Genomic DNA, 20280 nt, shown 5'->3' with positions numbered 1-20280 from the left:
CCAAAACACAGGGCTTAGGCTCCAGCAAGCATGGCAGCATGATTTATTGTGAATACAATCCTTCTGGCTATATTTTTAAGGCTGAATGCCTTAAAAATGTTGCATCACAAGAGCTCTTACAAGACAAGAGTGACATACTGTTTGTAGATTATGCCTGTGCTGTTGAGCCGCATAAACCCTTTGTGTGGTTTCTTGTAGTTTATAGCTTTTGATTTGGAAAGGACAACCTGTGGCACAGTGAAGCCACAGAAAGCCCACGCAGTGAACAGTGCAGTTTTGTTCTTACAACTGGAATAAGAAATATTTCAGATACAGAATCAATGTACAATTGTCTGAGAGAAACTGCACAAAGATGGCCAGGGTAAAGATTCTGCAGAATAGAATATGATAAGACTTTCCCTGAGAAAGAGAGAAGCACTATTTCCACAAATGAATTCACAATTCTTTAATGAGATTGTTTTACTTGAGACATTTTTAAACAGCAATATAAATGTAGCAGTACAGATAAACTCGAGGCTAAATAGAATACGCTGCTTGAATCGCCTGGGTCATTAATGTGCACTCAACTCATGATTAGAGTGTTTTAGACAGCACTTAAGAGACAGCATTGACTGCATAAGCATGTTGTATACGCAGCATAGGAGGAAATTACACAATGATGGATGAAATAATGACTGACAAGAACATCAGTAGACTGATCTGAGTACAAAAAGTAGGGATGCACCGAATATTCGGTAACCGAATATATCCGGTCGAATATTACAAAAAAACACACATTCGGTATTCGGTGGAATAAGTTAAAAGCAAGGCCGAATAATAGCGGCGTGTTTTGATAACGCAATCAAACACCCCGTGACGGGCGGAATAAAATGTCGGCAGTGTGGCGATCCGTCGGTCACGGCACTCGCATTTGCGACTAAAAATAGTTTTGAGCGAGTAAAGTAGGCTTAAATCATTCAGCACTCTGTGCGAGCAGCCTACAGATTTCAACCAGCAGCAGAAACGAAAGGCGAATCCCACCAATTGTGGGTTGAACGGGGGTCACAGACACAGACAGTAACGTTAATGTATTCCTGTCAAATACGGCGGCCATCGGCTTACCCGGCGACGGAGAAGTCGGCTCCAATAATATCCTCTTCTTGGTGTCATGACTGCCCAGAAGTACCTGAACAGCCGAGCCAGCCGAACACAGGTATGTGATGTGTCAGAGGAGAAACAAGCCTTTCACATTTCTGTCTTTGTGGCAGGTAACGGCCCACAAACCTCACCGCACTTTAGGGACTGTTCGTTATTTATGAAGGGACTGTCAGGGGAGGAGGGTGGCTGGTTGATTTTTATTTTATTTATTTATTTTATTTTGATCCCCCCTATGTTAATCACTTATTGATGCTGTTTTCGAAGTATGAATAAGTCAGTAAGTAATTTATTCCATTGAAATATCATTGATGTATTATAGAAAAGTCATTTATCTTTTCATAAATGACAAAAGGCACATCTGCCTCATTTTCGCTGTGGTATCGTGATACTACTCAGAACCATGATATTTTCATTGGTATCGCACAGTGGGTCCCAATTTTGGTACCGTGACAACACTAATCTGGAGGGGGTTCATCTGCAAAAACTAATGAAAAACTAAACAATGATATTCGGTATTCGGTACTCGGTATTCGGCCAAGCGTTTAATAATATTCGGCTTCGGCCACAAATTTTCATTTCGGTGCATCCCTAACAAAAAGGTAATTCAAATTATCTGGGGCGTAGTGTGTCGTCATGCCCAGGTGGAATTATTGCTAAAAATAGTACAAACGTAAAAGCAACGACATGGTTTGAAAAGGACACCAAGTCTTAGGAAATATTTGTGCTCAAAATGAGGACACCGCATACTCTGCTGACCAGGATCATTCAAGCATGACTACTGTTAAAAAGTAATGAAACCTAGAGTATGATGGATAGAGCTAAACCATTTAATAAGCCTTGGCTGATGGATTATTGAAGCAGTCATTTATTATCTTTTTTTTATACTGTTGATATCAAAATTAAGTTATAAACGTTGATTTCAGGTAAGCGAAGATTCTACTATTTGTGTCTATCCACTTTATGCACAGCCTAATTGTTACCACATGCTAGAAAAATCTGACAAACTATTTTTTTCTGTTTACTGGAGCCAAGTCTCCAGGGGCAATAAGACTAACAGGACAGATACCGATTGCTGTGACTTGAGTGAGTTGGACCTCGTCTCTCTGTCAGTCTGTCTGTCTCTCATTATGCTCTTTTGTGAGCTCTTTTGCTCCAGCTCATGTCTCTCCTCTTCATCGTCTTCTGTCTTGATGGATGAAGCTGTACTCAAACATCTCCGAAGATGTACTGTCAGCCCTCATCAGTCTCAAAATGAAACATTGCATTACTGTACATTAGCAATGCACCTCAGCGGAGCTGCTGGCTTTCTATAGGAGATACTGAGTACAACATGTTATCTACCCACAAGTTTAATGCCCAGTAAACACCGTACTTACATTTTTAAATAGAGCCAATACATTCCATTTGGCTGTCTTTGCCTGACATATTATCATGTTTGTTACATATGTAATATGACATTTCCTTACTTCCATGTGTCAGGTTGCGAATTATCTAATTAGACAAAACTGTTGCATTATAAACCATCATAACAGAAGTGTTTGGCTATCTAGTGAAGACTTTTCCAAGCAAAAATATTTACGATTTCTTATGATATTATCACTGAAAAGTGAAATGATCACAGTTGGTTGAAAGAGTTCTCATACAGACGAAAGTCCTCTGTATAATATTAAATGAATAAACTGACTAATTTTCCTTTTTAACGAACAATATTTTAACCAACTGCAATGAAACTGAAATCCTAAAATTAAAAAACTGTTGATCAGCAGGAGTTGTCAGCTGTTTCTACCAGCACACTTTTGGGGAGGCTAGGTTAGAGTTGCGGGATGATTTGATGCCCCACTTACGCCGAGTTCGCCCTCTGCTGCATCTCCCTCCTGCGTCCAGTGGTCTCACAAGGTGCACCGAGTCCACTTATACTGCTGCTGGCCAGGCAAAAACTGTGAGCTCCGACGTGGAAAGCAGAGCAAAGGTAGCTCTAAATCCGCACAAGGCATGATGATGATGTGACCCTGCAGCCACCCTGATACAGTCATCTTCCGTCACTAGTGTCAATGGGCAACATCCATGGAAGCAAGATGAACAGGAGGACACAGAGTTGCAGACTGACACCCCATGCATTTAGTTTTGCTAACTAATTTGAGGAAAACTGCAGGACCATGACGGGGTCTGTTATCCTTTAGAGGCCATCCTGAAGAAGTTGATCTTCCAGAAACTGAAGCAAACTAGTCCTGTCGTCTTTGCTCCCACTTCATCCTGCTCTGACTTTCTCTTACCCTCCCCCTTTCTCTCTCATAAAGCCACGCATCATGAGCATGCTGCCTATTGGTTTTTGAAGCAGCGGGACAGCAAGGGTAGGGAGTGGCATCCAACTGTATGAATACACATTTCTGTGCTGCCCATGAATGCTCAGAAACACAGATGCGCATCACTGGAAACAAATCACACAACCTTGTGACCTTCACTGGTCTGCGAGGGTAGTTCATATACACATGGCTTCAACCATGCTTAAAGATTAAGCACACAATGACGTGACCATCGCACACACTCAAAATTTAAGAATGGTTTTAACTCTGGACTGAGCATGCTTTCAGTAAATGAACAAACGCAAGAGCTTTTAATGTAAACACAGTATGGGTTCATGCACTAACTAACCAGCCAAACAACTATTATGTAAATTCCCTTAACCATTTACTCATATTTGTGCACCCAAGTTTCCACAATGGAAAGAAAAAAAAGGTGGAGAGCCGTGAAGGCCTGACAGCAGCTGTGAACTGGTTTTCCTTTGCTTTGCGCCCGATGGACTGCCACAGCTTGTTACCTCAGTCAGGGCAGGAGAATGACAACACAAAGTGGCAGACGTAAAATGTACAGATGGAGAGATGGTAAAGGCCCATCCATGCATCTTCAGCCTTCCTCAGGCTGAATGCTAACAAACTATCATCGTTTTAATGCCCAGCCAGAAACACAGGGACCAAAGCCAACATCTCGGCTTTCCTGCTGTGAATCAGCCTCCCTGAAATAACATCATTACATCAGTGATAGGCTTCCCTGTCATCTAGCCATACAGTATTCCTCCTGTGCTTTTGATTTCTACAGGCGGGGGTGTCCTGTTAAGAACATTCTCTTCCTGCAAAAATTAAACCATCATTTATACAAACATCCACAACACACAAAGTGCATCTCAATAAAATGCAAACGTGCAACACTAGCTTTCAGTTATGTGGCTGCTCTTTTGTGCAAGTAACAATGCAATTACAGCTGTTAAAATATACACCTTTTTAATACTTGTTGTGTATGAAGTCACGCCTGTAGTGCTTGTCCTGTTGTGCTTGGGATTAACCTGGCACTGTAACATTTTCTATGCAAAGTACCCAAATTATTCTGCACACCTTAATGTGAAAAGTCATTCAAATAAAAAAATCCTGGGTGTTGTCAAACACAACTGAAATGCTTCTGAGGATCCTGCTAAGGCCACAATGAGTGGCTCAGAAGTATTGAAAACAGGATGTAGGAGAGAAAAGGCAGGGCAGCGTGGGTATTAGAAGGGCATGACAGGACATTGCGTAACACATTGAAAATGCATGGAAACCATAGGCTTTGCCTTATCAATGCACAGCAAAGAGCTTACACTAATAAAAGTGGGACTGGAATTTCAATCAATGGGGCTAGTAAGCCAGCTCGAAGCATGTGCATCCTCCTCTATCAGGGTTGGAAGCCTGAGGGGGTGGTTGTGCAACAAGATGCAAACACAGTTCCCTATAAGATGCAGTAGCGTATGTAACTTCCCAGCTTGGGAGTAATTTCAAAAATGTATGGCAGGATATTACAGGCTTAATGCTAACTGACTGATCAAATCCCATTAATAACACCCTGCTTTGTTATAAAGGTGCTGTAATATTTTGGGTAGTGAGAACAATCTCCGTCAGGGAATAACTTCGTTAAGCTATGTGACATGATCCTTGTGCCATTTCGGAATTCCACTGTCTCTGCCTCCCTTCACAAAGGGCAATTAGGTAGTGTGGTTACTCAATTAACACTGCAGTTACAGAGTTGTTTCCACAGCCAAGTGCTAAACTCATTCACACAGCCACTGATCTTCAAATCCAACTTTTCTTTCCCCCTTTTCTCCTTCCTCCTACCACCACCTCCTCGGGGAAACCCTTTGTGATCTGAAATCCTCGCTAATCTTCGTGGAAACTCAAAATCAACGACTCATTTCCCAACGTGCTGTTTGTTTAAGCTCATGCACTGGGCTGGAGGTTTCTAATGGCAGCAGGAACGCACGCAGTTTAGGGCCACCTGACATTTTCACTCTTGCCGCTTCGTTAAGCTATCATCAGTGTAAAATTGTTGTTGCATTGCTGCAGCCATTGTTTATGAATGACACACTGTTGTACGGAGGTGTGAATGAATGTGACTGCTGTTTGTCTCTCTCTCACTCTCGCAAACATTTTCACTCTACCGCACTCTGCAAGTGTGCCAAGTTTAGCTCTCACAGTCACTGTGCAACACACTGTGGGACCACTTCCAACAGTGTGGAAGTTTTCCACCATCACTCTTCCTACATGCACTTTGCAGACTGCTAACATAACTCAGAGGAATACAAGATCAGTCTTAGAGCCCGATTACAGAAGGCATACACAGCTAGCTACATAGCTGAAGGGACAGGGTGAAATTCAGAATCATTCAGGGTAGTCAGCTGTGAATGTAACACCCAATGCTGCCAGTGGTCGATTTGCCACTGGCATATGCTATTATAGGCACAATGGAGGAAATAAAACTCCATCATGACGAGACAAATGTATGCATGTCTTGTGTTACACATGGGCTGAATGTGCACATACACAACATGACACACAATTAGCTGATTTTATGTCATAAAATGTGGCCACGAGCTTCAGTTTATCGCCTACAGGCTAAAACTTGAGCTATGTCCATGACCGAGATGTATTTGCCCGAATCCCTGTATATTAGATCAGGCATCATCTATCAGACAGCACTACTGGATGAGACAGTAAGCACGCAGAGGGTCGGCATCTCAGCGCTGTCAGTGGATCAGTGGCACATCCTGAAGGAGAGACAGACCCTCGCCTTAACTGGGTCATCATTACAAGGCAAAGGCAGCACCTTATAATTCCTCTGTTCTTGGGAGGAACTAACTGCAAGACAAGAGGATGAATAAAGGCGGTATGTCTAGCCTGTGTCTGGCCTTGCTTGTATTGCCAGTGGCAGGTGTTCTCATGATGAGCATACATATACTGTGTATGCATTCAGCATTTGACTACAATGGTTTTAACCAGATGTTTGCTGGGTGCAACTCTCTGATGATAAACTAGTCGATTGCAAAAATGAGGCATTCAAGGAAAGAAAGAATAAGAGCGTAGTTTTTTGCTGCTATCCTTCTACAGATCTACATCCAGGTAGGCCTCCGTGGGGTAAACATCATACACTTCACAACACCTATTGGGAAACTGAAGGCTAATAATAACCAAACAATTTTAAAGAAATGCGGTCCAGCTTTCCCGTACATTCATCACCACTACAGGCAATTCACCGAAACCACAAACCCAATATAGAGGGAAAGCTTATGTTGCGTATGTGCCTTGCACAACTGGGTTGAGTAAAGCATCTCAGAGTAGGCATGAGTGAGAGAGTGAGTAGATTCATTTTGACTCTCACCAGCGTGCAAAGTTATGTGTGTTAGTGAATGTGCCTGATAAACATTTGACTACAAGACTCTCATTGTGAAACAAGCAGGACCAAAGAAAATCAATGCCATTCATGCACAAGTGACAACTGTTCCACTGCCTCGCTGGCAACCCTACAAGTTGATAAACTGGAATCCAAGTGCAAACACATGAAGAAGTCTGTATTCCCTTGGCAAAACTACCTCTTCCACAGTCGTACTACATGCAAGAACCTGGATTCGAGCGCAGTTAATTCCATTTAGGGTTGTTCATTACCAGCACAGGCGAGACTGGTGAAATGCCGGCCTTCCCCTTCCTCTGTATTTTGACAGGGAGATATAGAGTGGCTCCTAAAATAAGAGCTGAATCCACACTCCAGGCCCAGTCACTTCCATATCTTACAGTATGAGGGCCAGAAATGACAAAGCTCAGCAGTTCTCTAATGAGACTGTAACAAATGGGAGGGCTGTATTTAGGTTATTACAACACCAGCACACACGCGTTTGGACATGTGCTTTTGTGCATGCCTGATAAAGTCATAAAAAATGCCTATAATTAGAGATGCAATTCTAAAACACAATGCACAGGATGCATTTTCCATGCTGCAATTAAAATAAGGCTAGCATATACTCTGTTTTATGCTTATTTCATTTTAATCACAAACAAATATTGTATTTGTTGTGCATAATGTCTGTTAAGTCAGAGGACTGTATTTTTTTTCCTCCAAACCCATCCCTATTTCCAATTTCGCATGATAGCGCACAGCACTACAATGAAAATGATTAGGCCACAATTACAGTGACATCCTAACAGGTGTTTTATGGGGGTGCAGTGCAACACGACCAATCACTAGTCAGCCAAAAATGATTGATTAACCTCTTGATTACAAATGTAAAGGGGTAGTTGCTGATCATTTGATCATAATTAAGCAGTTGATTAATTAAGAATCAAACAGCATCTTGACTCAAGCTGGACTCCATGCAGTTGTGAGCATTTCAGAGCCCATGATGCAGTCATGACAACTAGTTTTTGTTACAACAGGAAAAGTGCATATAAAGATGTTGCTTACCTAAATAACATCCAGTGCCCTCACTTGAAGTGAGTGCTTATCACCTGCAATGCTTTATCTAACCAGTTTACTTTAGCGACATCCTCTTATGTTTCCTTCATAGTAAAACTGATCTTTTATTTCATTTTCCCTTTTTGTTTTTGATTTTTTTTTGTTTTCATACTAGACCAAGAGCCCCTTCTATACACTCATTAAACTTTTCATATTTGATAAATTATTGATCCTTAATGTGGTAGACTGTCAATAAATAAAAATGCTCAAAATTTGCACTCTTACTCTGAATGCATCACTCTCATTTTAAGATGTGCATGATATTGACTATATAAACCTTCACACAGACACCAATACTGTGTTGTTAGTTTCATTTTGAATGGGGGTGTTGCAATTTGGTCCAAAAACAATTTGACCTTACTTTGACTGCTCTCAATATGCAGTGTATCACCACTTGCGCATTCTGCGGCCAATTCAACTCCATCTGAGTAATTATGATTCTTTTAAGAAGTATAACATGTTTGCAGGTGTGAAAAACATACACAGAAGGTAATGGGCTTGTTAAATTTAGATTACATTATGGCCACGACTGTTTGGTTATAAAGAATCCATAGCACATAAAGTGATGATTGTGCGATATAAGTGTAGATCATAACTGATGATAGCTGTGAGCAGTCACTGTAGTACCTGCAGGAGTCAACACAAATTCAGACCTCAAGTGCATGACAGCAGGAAGGAAATGAACCCAACAAAAAGTACAGGATGCTTGAAAATGTTGATTTCTAGGTGTCAATGAACAAGACCTATTTTTGTGCTGGTAGTATACTCACTGGTTGGTGGGAGGTGCAGAGAGGGGGAACACCACCTCTTCTTCCTCGTATTCCGGTCCATCCTGCATGTCGCTTTCATCCATAGTGCCACCGAGCACCCCGCAGCCTGGAGGGGGAGGAGGTGGTGGTGGCAGTGGGGGGAAGTCAGTGGGCCCATCCGGGCCTGTTGATGTGGGTGAAATCCGACTAGCCGGACCCTCCGAAGTGGGAGAGCAGCAAATGCCGCCCACAGTCCCTGAGCTTGTTCCTTGGAAAACTGAATGTCCACCTCCTGCTCCGCCACTCCCTGTTGCGGAAAGCGCTGGTCCGGTCATATCCCCACTAACGTTAGACATGGGATAGGTCATACTCATGTCGGGAAGTGAGTCCGGAAATGTGTTTGAATGTTGGCGGAGGGTTGGTGCTGGTCCTTGTCCCAAATCAGTGACTCGCACTCTGCTCGACTTGGGATAGTAGGGGAAAGGGGCCGTCTCCGGGCCTCCTCCGCCTGCCACCCCTGTCCCTGTCGTGACCGAGCCCGTATCCTCACTGCTGACCTCCGTAGCCATCATATTAGGAAAATACGTAGAGGGGATAAAGTCCAGAAGGGAACCTGCCCTTCCCCTCTGTTCTTACAATACTCCTTCAGTGTTTGGGCTCTTGGGAAACAACACGAAAAGTTTCTCGAAACGCGTTTAGCTAGCCAGCTAACGTTAGCCGACAAGCTAACTTAGCTCACTTGGCCGCACTAGCGGGCGTTAGCTTCGCCTCGCATTCGCTAGCTGCGAGATAGCCAAGCTAACGCTAGCGGGATGGCTAGCAGCTTCGAGACACTTGATGAGTTCTTGCTCGCTATGTCTTCATTGTTTCCTGAGTTTAAAGTTCACGCAGAAAAGCTACCCTAAAACTAGCATTTAAAATGTTTCAAATAGAATATCAATTTACCAATATTTCCTGTTGTTTTGCTCGGACTTCACCCTCGGCACCGGGCAGACCACTTGTCGGGGAGTGTTGTTTTATTGTCACTGTTGTGTGTAACCCGTCTTTTTTCCAGTGTTGTTGTTTTCTTTCCTTGTGAGTTTCCAGCCGTCTCCGGTAGAGTCCACAAACGACCCAGCCTTATCGCCTAAATCCCCGGAACTGTGTGTTGTTCTGTGCGAAGTGCCATGTCGTAAATCAAAGTAAATTATTCTTGCGTATACAAGCTAAGTTCGCCTTTATTTCTGGGTTTCAGGGCTGCTGGCTTGCCCGCTGCTGCGCTGCTTCTCTCCCCTCCCTCTCCCACTCTTCTCCAGTCACTGAGCAGACACAGCCAAGTGAACACAGAGCGGCACCCCTTCAATCCATGACATCTTCAATCAGTGCTCTGAGAAATGGGACTTGTATCCTAATTGATATTAACATATATCAAATCTAATAATGTCCCCAGTGCTTATAATAGTGATATTTGCAGAGGGTCAGAGAGTAGGTGGTAAACAGACCTTAACCCTTTCAGGCAAGCAGCACAGATGTACGTCAAAACCAGGCTTATAGAGACTTGGAGTAACATATTTTCCAGCATATTTTTATGTTATATTGAACTGGACTTTTATTATAAGTAAAATCATGAACACATTATGCCACATAGACAACTGGACTCGTTTGCAATCTTAAAATCTCTTACTGATTGTGCTCCTTGTTCTGCTTCAATCCGAGGATTCTTCCTTTTCGTTAGTCAACTGGACTGACATCATTCAGTCTCCTCGGCCTGGACATTGTATTCATTCTTTGTGCCTGACTGTTGATGACTAAATGAAATATGCATATGGTCTGGTGAGAGTTTTTAATTACCACATTCATACACTGCTGAAGACAGTCTGAATATAGCTCTGGCTTTGTGACAGAAAGTCTATCTTTGTTCATATTAGCTGGACTGATCATCCCATTTAAATTTAACTCATTCGGTTCGACTGGCACAGAGTGGCTTTTTGCAATGCAGTCAAAAAGTATTAGCACAGTGATAGCTTTTCAATTGTTTGGAGTATTTACCTTCATGCGGAAGGACACAATGGGACTATCTATTTGTACAGTATACACAGTTGTAGAGTTTTAGGACATTGTAGCAAGACAACGATCCAGGCCAGGCAACCTAGGGTTCCTTTTTTCCAGCCGAATGCTTGACTGGCCAAGTCGGATAATGTTGACAACACAACTGTACACCACACTGAAGACAAAAATGCCCCCCGAGACAAGCAAGGAGTGGAAATGGCTGCAGTGCAGGCCTGGCAGAGCATCGCCAGGGAAGATAACAAATGTCTGCTGATGTCTGTTGTTTTAGCAAACGACTAAGGAGGTGTTTGTGCAGTTTTCACCAAATGTGTGATCATGTGGGATAGCTATTTTTACTGGACGCGTGCATGAGCTGTTGCACAATAACATACAGTGAGGGTTGATCAGAAGCAAAAATATTAGCCATTAGGTTTCAGCAGCTGATCAAGTGACGTGTCTTTGGCACATTTAAAAGTTGTCACATTTTACTTAAATATTTAAATTCTGGCCTGGGTAAGCTTTAAATACCTGTTTAAACATTCAAATGCAGGGTGGGGTGATTTGTGTGCTCCAGTAAGTCAGCTATGGGCTAAACTTGACCTGATAGAGCTGACATGGTGTTGGGCAGCTACAGCAGCGGGCCACCGTTGGTCTCCACTCACCATCTCCAGCCATGCCCTCGGTGCAGCTGCCATCTCCATTCCACCTCACACTGATCCGTCTTAGAGCAACTGGCACAGATGTCTGGATATCCCCCTCTACTTTCTCATTGCTCACTGGAGTTTTACTCTCTGTCTAAGTCTTTTTCTCAAACTATGAACCCTCATCTGTCTGTTCTTTTTTGGTACTGTGACTGGACTGTCCTTTCAAGACAGGTAGATAGATGAGGATTTTAAAGCTCTCATGCTGAGTTGCTCACAGAGGTATACGGCCCAGGGTGTGAAAAACTGCCACTCAGAGGGAAGTACACCTTGCGCTCCCTTGGGTCACTCAGGGAGCTGATGCCTATGCTCTCTGCTACAGCGCTGGCTTCCGTCAAGTCCTGTGACACAGAAGGTCAGTGAACTGTGAAATCTAAAGACTGACATTGACTTGACATGTAACCATAAAAGCTACTTCCCTTGAAACACACAAATGCTCACTTGTAAACACGCAAACACGCACCGATAGCCGCAGTCATATACACTCAAGCACGCTCATTAAGCACGCGGGGCGCTCCAGTATGAGTGGGCTCTTGAGGTGGCACAACAACCTGCTCTCAAGACGTCATTGGCCCCTGCATTTACTGCGTCGCCATGCCCTATAGGCTTCACTGCTGCTAGGTCCTGTATTCTCCTCATTTAGCTTGATATGGTGGTGTAATCTGGACGACTGGGATCATCCTCTGCCTCTGTGTGGCATTGCAACTGTGTCGTGTGTATCCTACCATACTGAGTGTAATGAGATTGAAGACAGGATGTGGCTAATCGCCTTTACCTGGCATACAGACGATTTGGGAGGACTAGCTTCATACCTGCTGAGAGGTGGAGTAACCCTTTTGTGTTTGATTTCAACCTCTGACCCTGAGGTGTGTGAGGAAGAAAAATGAGATCTCATACCCTTTAGAGGTGAACGTATTATTGTTCTTCTTGCCAGTCATATGGATGTAACACTAAACCTGAACATGATTTTGTCTGATAACTTAGAATCCTGTTTCATATGCTTTGTATGCAAACATCTTAATTTGTGAAGTAACAAGTGACTCCAGCTGTCAGATAAAAGTCGTGAAGTACAATATTTCCCTCTCAGACATAGTGGAGTAAAAGTAGAAGTGGCATCACAAGAAAATAAAGTACAGGTACCTCAAATTTGTACTTAACAGTACTTGAGTAAATGTACCCTGTTACATTCCACTAGTGGTATGAAATAAAATTTTCTGGATTTTTTTTGTCTTCGATTTGTTGTCTCTAATCATTCATTATCTTGCCTAGCAACATCTATACACCTGTGAACACACTAGTAAAGTATGCAGTGGATTATTATGTTACAAAAACATGCCAAGAAAAGTAGAATGCTTACAAGAATGTGGATTCACCTCTTTGTTTGCAGACATTTCCGAGGCTGGATTACAGACCACAATGCCCTACCTCCACTCACATACCCAGACATTGTAAACTATTGTGTTTTTGGTGTGAGTGCATAAACTTTGGTAAAAGCAATAACACAGTGCGAACCTCACAAGATGGCGCCCGCATCTCACACAGCATGACGTATCTTCACATTCTCTACTGATAATCAAATACATGTACAATACTACCTGATGTTAGGAGAAAAGGAGCAAGGCACCAATGTGTGTTCACGCACAACATAGTGACATAATGACCCTTTCGTCTTTTACAGTTTCCTTGGTTTCCACTTGGGCCACTCCCACCACAGCCTAGCTTTCGATCTCAAAATGGTGGCCATGTGACATAAGCCTTTATTTCTGTGTCAGTCAATGCCAATGTCATTCAGGGTTCCCGCACTTTTTTACCAATGAATTTTCAAAACTTTTACATAAATTTTCTATAAAATTTTACCCCATTTTCATGAGTTTATTTTAGTAGATTAAAAGCGATAAGCCTACAAGATGAGTCTCTTACTCCAGTACGGCCCTAAGACAGGCATTGCAGCAAAAACGCAGTATGGAATTTGAAATGAAAGACCTTTGTGTCTACACATACAGTTTACACAAAGCAGCAAAGTTATCTAGCCTGGATATGGAAATATCTACCAGCGCTAGCAGTTTATATAGCAGCCTTTCAGTTGTTTTGATGCTTTTTCCTTTTAGCATGGCTGACCAGAGCCACTTCCTCCATGCTGCAAGCGTTTAAAGTTTTGGTGCAAAGCCTACACCCTGTACAACTAGGCTCTGCCCCTCTTTTGAGCCAGTTATCATATTTGATGTTCGAAAGCTATACATCATAAAACAAGCACTTTCTAGGCATTTGCAGATACGAAAACTGCTAGCGGTTGCTAACCATACTGTAGCAGCACATTATATCATTTTTTATCATCAGTGTGATAACAACTAGCACAATAAAAACAGCGCAAAAGACTGCAATATAGCACTCAGTGATATTTGTTAGATGAAAAAAAATATTGGAAATCATTTCCTTCCATATTTTTTAATTCAGGTGGTTGTATTTTAGCAGTATACTGAAAGCAGCAGAAAGGCATAACTGGCTTAACTTTAATATTTGTTTATTTCTAGCAAGTAGCCTAACATTGTTATCGCGATATTCAACAGTGTTGTTGCATATCGCATATTTTCCTGACATTGTGCAGACCCACTGCATACACCAATATGCATCACGTGATACTAGTGACTTTTTATCAGTATATTTTCTTCTCGAGGAACACATTTGGATTGGCAGGATATGGACATGACATCGACTATTGACAATATTCTGTAAAAAAATAAGGAAATATTGAGTAAATACATATAATCCAACAATCAATAATCAAAGAATCCCCAAGATGGGACCAGGCCTGCCAGAACAAGTGGTATTAAATAAGAAAGTCTGAAATCTAACCTCAAGAGTTTTACCCACGTGAGCGTGTGTATTCTGTGGTTTTGTCTATATCTGTGTACACCTTCATGTCTTTGTCTTTATCTCTGTATCTCTGCATGTGTGTTAGTACGGGAGCCGGGCCAGCGCTGACGGTCTGCCAAGGGGAGAAGGAGTGTGTGAAGGAGAACGGCAGGCCAGCCTGGCTGTTCTGCTCTGTTTCACCATAACTGCGTTGTCAGATTTGAGGATGGGCACTGATTTGAGTACCACGGGGGAGCCTGACTGGGTGTCGACTGAGGGCCCTCATCCATATTAATAGTCATATTATCATAACGCTTCATTGCCCTCAAAGGCAGCACATGGGAGGATCTCCACCCTCCTACGCCTTTGAAGACAATGATGTTTTTTTGCATTCACTGACATGTTTCCTGTGATGTGAAGCAGTAGCGTCCTGTTTTTTAATGTAATTTAAAAAAAGCTCCCTCGCTCACATTAGTAAATGTAAATGAATTACCCACTGCAAGTGGTCATTGGTTCTTGATTGCGTTAGTGTAATGAGATATTTCTTTCTCTCTTCACTGCCATTTGTGGGGGAGTAAAGTGGGCCGGCTGTTGCAGCAACCAAGGCTCAAGTGTGTGTCATTTGTCTTTCATCCTGTGTGGTTAGGATGTGTAAGGGAAAAGTCATACATTAGATATAAACTGCAGTGAGGGTGACAAGCTATACATGCACGTAGACTTCCTCTCTTAGTCTCTCAGTCTGATATCCTTCTCACACACACACACACACACTTATCAAAATCTTCATAATATGTGTCAACTGAATAACCCATTAGTGTTACATTTAAGTGCCAAAGTGGGGAGTGTCTGAGGTCAGATACACACATTAACACATATGTTCCAAGTGCCTGGGTGAATGCACAAGCCTGCTTGCCTTCTCTTCCTCAGCTCAAGAACACGACGCCTGCAGGCCCATCAGGACTTGTGTGAATAAATCACTGGATTACCATAAAAGTTTAAAAAAGGGAGTGAGTGACACATGGATGGATGGCGTGAGCAAAGGTCCCTGGGAGTAGTAGGCTTGGTGTTCCACCATTACTTTCATGGGATTCATGAAACCCTCCTATGCCATGTCCGATGTCAGCCTGATGCTTAAAGTTTCATACCATATGTGAATAATCAATGAGAATTTCAAGATGTGACATGAAACCCTAAGATGCCATCTGAAAAAATAACTCCAGTGAGCATGTTCCTGAGAATATGTCTCAGTCCGTGCCAGGATGCGCTGTAGTGTTTGCTGTTAGTACGCATATATTAGCTCACATTTAAATCTGTTTTAATAATCTATAAATTATGTTTGGGAGTATATGTTTTGTATAATGTATCAAGACATTTTAAGATTCATGTTATCAGTCCACCTCCTGACCTCCTGTTGCTAGTTCCAGTTTTGTATTTTTTTTTATCTGTGACATTTCATCTGGTCTGTTTGGTATACTAACAGTTCACATGACTTCAGTTCCTCCTTCGCACAAGATGGGTATTATGCTGTAGGAGGCAGCAGGTCCATCTGTCTCTGAACAGATCTGGTGTGTGTGTATGCACGAGGTGACATTTCATTGAGTGTTGTGGTGTATGTAAAACAGCGAGCGCGAAAGAGACAGAAGTATGAGGCCTGCTCCATATTTGTGTCTGCGTGTGCAGCACACTCTTGCATTTGTTTTCCTGCCTGCACACTTGTCTTGTAATATTCTAATTGGTGCCGGATGAGACTTCCGCTGGCGTTGCCTCAATATGTGCAATATGTGCCCACCCGGCCTCTGTGTGTCAGTGAGTTACTAATGTGTTGAGCAGGCCATGGCACAGTCTGCTGTTCTACACCTCCTGCGGTCCCCAAAGGGAGTTGGAGAAGGCAGATGGGGAGGCCACTGTGGTGCTTTATTAGCGGATAGCTGCAGGTTGTGTGTGTGTGTGTGGTGTGTGCACACAATTAATGCATCGACTTAATCACTAACAGTGTGAAATTACATAAAAGAGAGACTTCTCTTCTTAATGGATGAATACTGCAGATGACAGAGTCCTTACAAATGACTGGTTTACTGTTTCCTGCAACAATGGACACCAGAAGCCTCCACTCTTTCCTTTTTGTTTCTCCCTGACACTCACAGTGGCAGCCAGACACGCTCTGACCAGAAAAGCTCTCCTGCTTTCGCTGTGGTGCAGGGGGCTGTTTTTCACTTTCTTTTTTCAGAGGACAAGCGGGGGAGTTTGCAGCTGCCACTCGAATGCACATATGGGCAGAGCGGTGGTGAGATGGGGGTGGAGGGGTGGAGGGGGACAGCGAGCACATGGCCCCCTCAGTCACACTTTCACAGAGGGATAGTGGTAAAGAATGGGCAGCTCTCTGCATGCACAACTTTTCGATTTGTGACACGAGGACAACTTCGACAAAGGAGACTGATAAACACCATATTTAACGACTCAAACTTCTTGAACATCTGAACTTTAGGTGCAGCACTATTTTTGGAAAATCAACGCTGGTGCTGTTGCACAGTTCTCACTATCTATCTCGTTTTTACTGACACTTGCAACAACATCAGCAATGACTTCCAAGTATCCTTCTAATAAAGACAACTTGTCACCAGAAAGCTCTGTTGCACCAAGGTTTGGTGTTAATTATTGAGTAAAACATGTGGTCACAGTTTTGTTTCTAACTGAAGTGACTGTTAACACTCTTGTACACATGCAGAATAATTAAGCAATATCACATAAGAGGGAGTGCTGTTGTACTGAATGTCATCACAGCTGTTATTTAGTCGACTGAATCACAGCCATGATGATATTCAGTACAACAGCATGACCTTGAGTGTGATATTGCTGTTATACGACACTTCTACAAGTGCTATTTATTAGTTGACGTAATAGGCAACAACAGATTATGATTTGCATGTCTATTGAATCATTCATCTGGCTCTGCCAACACACATAGTTCCACAACTGATTGGATTGAACTGTTGTTTAGCATGCATAAACATTATTGCACGTAAGCATTAGCTAGCTACATTGTGTAAGCTAGGTCTTAAAAGGCACTTGACACTTTTGATAAGTGTTGCAGAACAGAAATTAAATGGTCTTGCGTCGTTCTGAGCTTATGCTTGAGCTAAAGGTTTTAGTCATGTCCATCCAGAGACTATTTCTGACGTATTTAGTGAAGCATTATCTGGACAGAAATCCGTTTAAATCAAACAAATATCCTGCTGTGTATGTTTATAAGTTATTACCGTACCTACATTGATTGATCAGCTCCCAGTCTTTCTGTGAGCGGCAGATTCACTTCACTCGTTATGGTGGGCTGGGAAAATCACTGAAATCACTGAATCGATGAATACAAACACTGCTGATTTCTTCCTGTGGAGCTGACATGCAAAATATTTTGGTTGTGTAAATGTCTGCTGTCAGTCAGCCTGGTGAAGGCTGTTTGGCCGGCCGCTGTCCCCTCAGCTCTCTAGGAGCTGCTGCTGACAGACGGCTGCCTCTGTGGACAGAGACCTTTCTGTGTGAATGCAGGTCGCAGTCGGAGTGGATTGAAAACTACTATCTCCACAGAGACATAATTTAAGTCAGATGCTGGATGTATTTCTGGAAATATGTTCCTCTTCGTGGTGCTAAGTTTGTTACATTATCAAGTGGCGTTTGATCATGACCAGTAATTAATGGTTTAGAATGCCTGTAAAGCAGAGTGATACTAAAGTTAAAAGTCCTTGTACTTCTATTTTTGAGACAACCCTCACTGATAAGATGTACTCACTAGCCCCTTACCTGAACAGCCGAAATACGTGGGGCACGGAAGCAGCGTGTCATGTAGGCGGGGTGAGGGTTTTTTACCTACCACACAGACTCCGTCTTTGCAGCACGTGGTTGCAGCCACGTTCACTGTCTGTTGCCAAGTTATAATGCAGTTGGTTATGAAGGTTTTGAAAGAGTATAGGTCATATTGCCTGGTACTGAATTACTTATCTGGATTGTTTTAACAACAATATGCGCTGATGTATTTGAATGTGAAATGTAAAAACACCAGCAAGTTTGCTCTGCTGCTTTGTGTTGACTCTAGTACAATGAGGTATTCATTTCAATCATTTGTAGTATTTTTTTTTTACAGTTCTATGTAGTTTTTACCTGTTGCAGGGCCGCAGAGTGCTCAAAGAAGAAAAAACAGGCCAGCCACGTAAAACTACAGAGGAGCTGTGTGATGGCTGAGCAGGCAAGTGCGGCCTCTGTGCTCAGTTTAGCAGCTTTAGTTGTTTATAATGGACATGCTCTACTGCCTGCATGCTGTGGCAGATGTGTCGTGCCGCATCTGTGTCCCATGTATTTCAGTGGTAACCTTAACCATCACAACTAAATGCCCTAACCTAAACCTAATGTAACCTGAATCTTGTCTTAACCTTCAAACAGGCCTTTGAAAAAGTTAGAAATGTGCTCACTCTGTTGGTTAAAAACATGTTTTGGTCCTCACTAGCAAGTACAGACAGACACGCAGATATTAACAAACATCCAGAGGCACATTTTTTCTCTGCTGAATCATTTATGTTATATGTGTTCTTTTCAGACAGCTGGATTGGAAAAGAGAATAATCCAAATGTGTCCCCACTGCCACCCTCATGGAATGAAAAGGTTCAACTGGGACATATCAGTTCCTGTTTTGGCAATGACCACAAGTCCCATGCTTATAATTGATGTACTTAAACCTGATTATTTAATTATTTTACATGCTGTATCTACATTAGAATTGTTTCTGTTAATGCACTTGCACGCCACTGCTTCACTAAATGGACTAACACTTCAGCATGTTTAAGACTACAGATGTAAGTGCGGGAACAATTGCAGTTATTGTGTAAATGTCCAACCCATGCGATGCCTGCGTTTAAATTGTGCATTGTAGTGCCTTGTCATATTGTTTGAAAAGATGCTCGTCCAGATGGACTCTGGAGGGAATTAAGAGCACTCAAGCACAAGTAGAATGACAACTGATACTCCACAGACAGACTACTATTACAACTAATGGACTGCATCAATAAGAGAAGCTACATTCAGCTGGGGGGTTAAAAAAAAAGGGACATATTTTACAGATTCAGGTTAATAAGCCTAATTTACTTGGCACCCAGTCGGATGTATGAGGCTCACAACTTCCCATTTTATATGACAAGCCAATTCCACTTGTTCTCCAGGATTAATATTTGCAGAAAATAAAGACCCTGAATATAAAAGGGGGAAAGTGAAGGATGAAGACCTTCCACGATATGAAAATGCACTGTGTGGCTCAGCGCCCATGTTTGAGGTTGATGATCAGATGATATCACCCTGGCACCAATGGTCTGGGCGGTTCCTTTTCCCGTCTGGGGTTGCCATGAGAGATGGACAGCTGCTCCCTGGGGGCCAATGAAAGGGGTTGTTATTAGAGGCACTTCCTGTAAAAAGTTACTTACAAATATCAGACTCATAAAACACGTAAGTGTGTGTAAGGGTGTGTGTGTGTGATAGAGAGAGAGATGGACATAAAGCCATGGTCTTATTCAGCAAATATTCATTGTATCTGAGACATTACGCAAACAACTAATCCACATCATGGGTTAATCCTGAGACAAATGCGTGATTATAAACATGCATGCAACATAGTGCAATGTAAAAACCTACTGTATCATAATAAATATGCAGGAAATCCATCATCCATCAAAATTCAACATTCACGTGTGTGACCTCAATACCCATTAGTCAAATTGTATCGCTTTACTGAAACAGGAAGGGTATTGCCTGAGTCCTTTATTGCCCGCAGCTACTGTGTATTGGTTTGCTGCATCAGGTGATGAGTCACAGACCAAATGAGGTTATCCCATCCATCCGGACATGCAGGCTGACACCAGAAGCTACTCACTGCCCAACCTATTGGAGCAACAGCTGAGACATCACACACCCGGCTAACTGTCCGCTGAATGCATGACATCATCTTCACTCTGGTGTTTTATATGCAT

The 20280-nt window shown here is 42.5% G+C and overlaps 1 protein-coding gene across 3 annotated transcripts in view; it reads right to left on the bottom strand.

The window, feature by feature from the left end:
• Positions 1 to 9988, bottom strand: part of rasa1a (RAS p21 protein activator (GTPase activating protein) 1a) — a 31214-nt gene extending 21226 nt beyond the window's left edge. For 2 of the 3 annotated variants that reach the window (XM_033619251.2, XM_078170783.1), the window contains exon 1: positions 8715 to 9988. In XM_033619251.2, coding sequence (XP_033475142.1) covers positions 8715 to 9265 — 551 coding nt within the window. In that variant the 5' untranslated portion in view covers positions 9266 to 9988. Of the gene's footprint in view, positions 1 to 2981; positions 3113 to 8714 lie in introns of those variants that run through there. The other variant, XM_033619252.2, reaches the window with a different exon arrangement.
• Positions 9989 to 20280: the final 10292 nt, after the last annotated feature.

The sequence above is a fragment of the Epinephelus lanceolatus genome, chromosome 9 (genome assembly GCF_041903045.1).
Source record: "Epinephelus lanceolatus isolate andai-2023 chromosome 9, ASM4190304v1, whole genome shotgun sequence".
NCBI classification, from domain to species: Eukaryota; Metazoa; Chordata; class Actinopteri; order Perciformes; family Serranidae; genus Epinephelus; species Epinephelus lanceolatus.
This window is presented reverse-complemented; position numbering and strand designations above follow the sequence as displayed.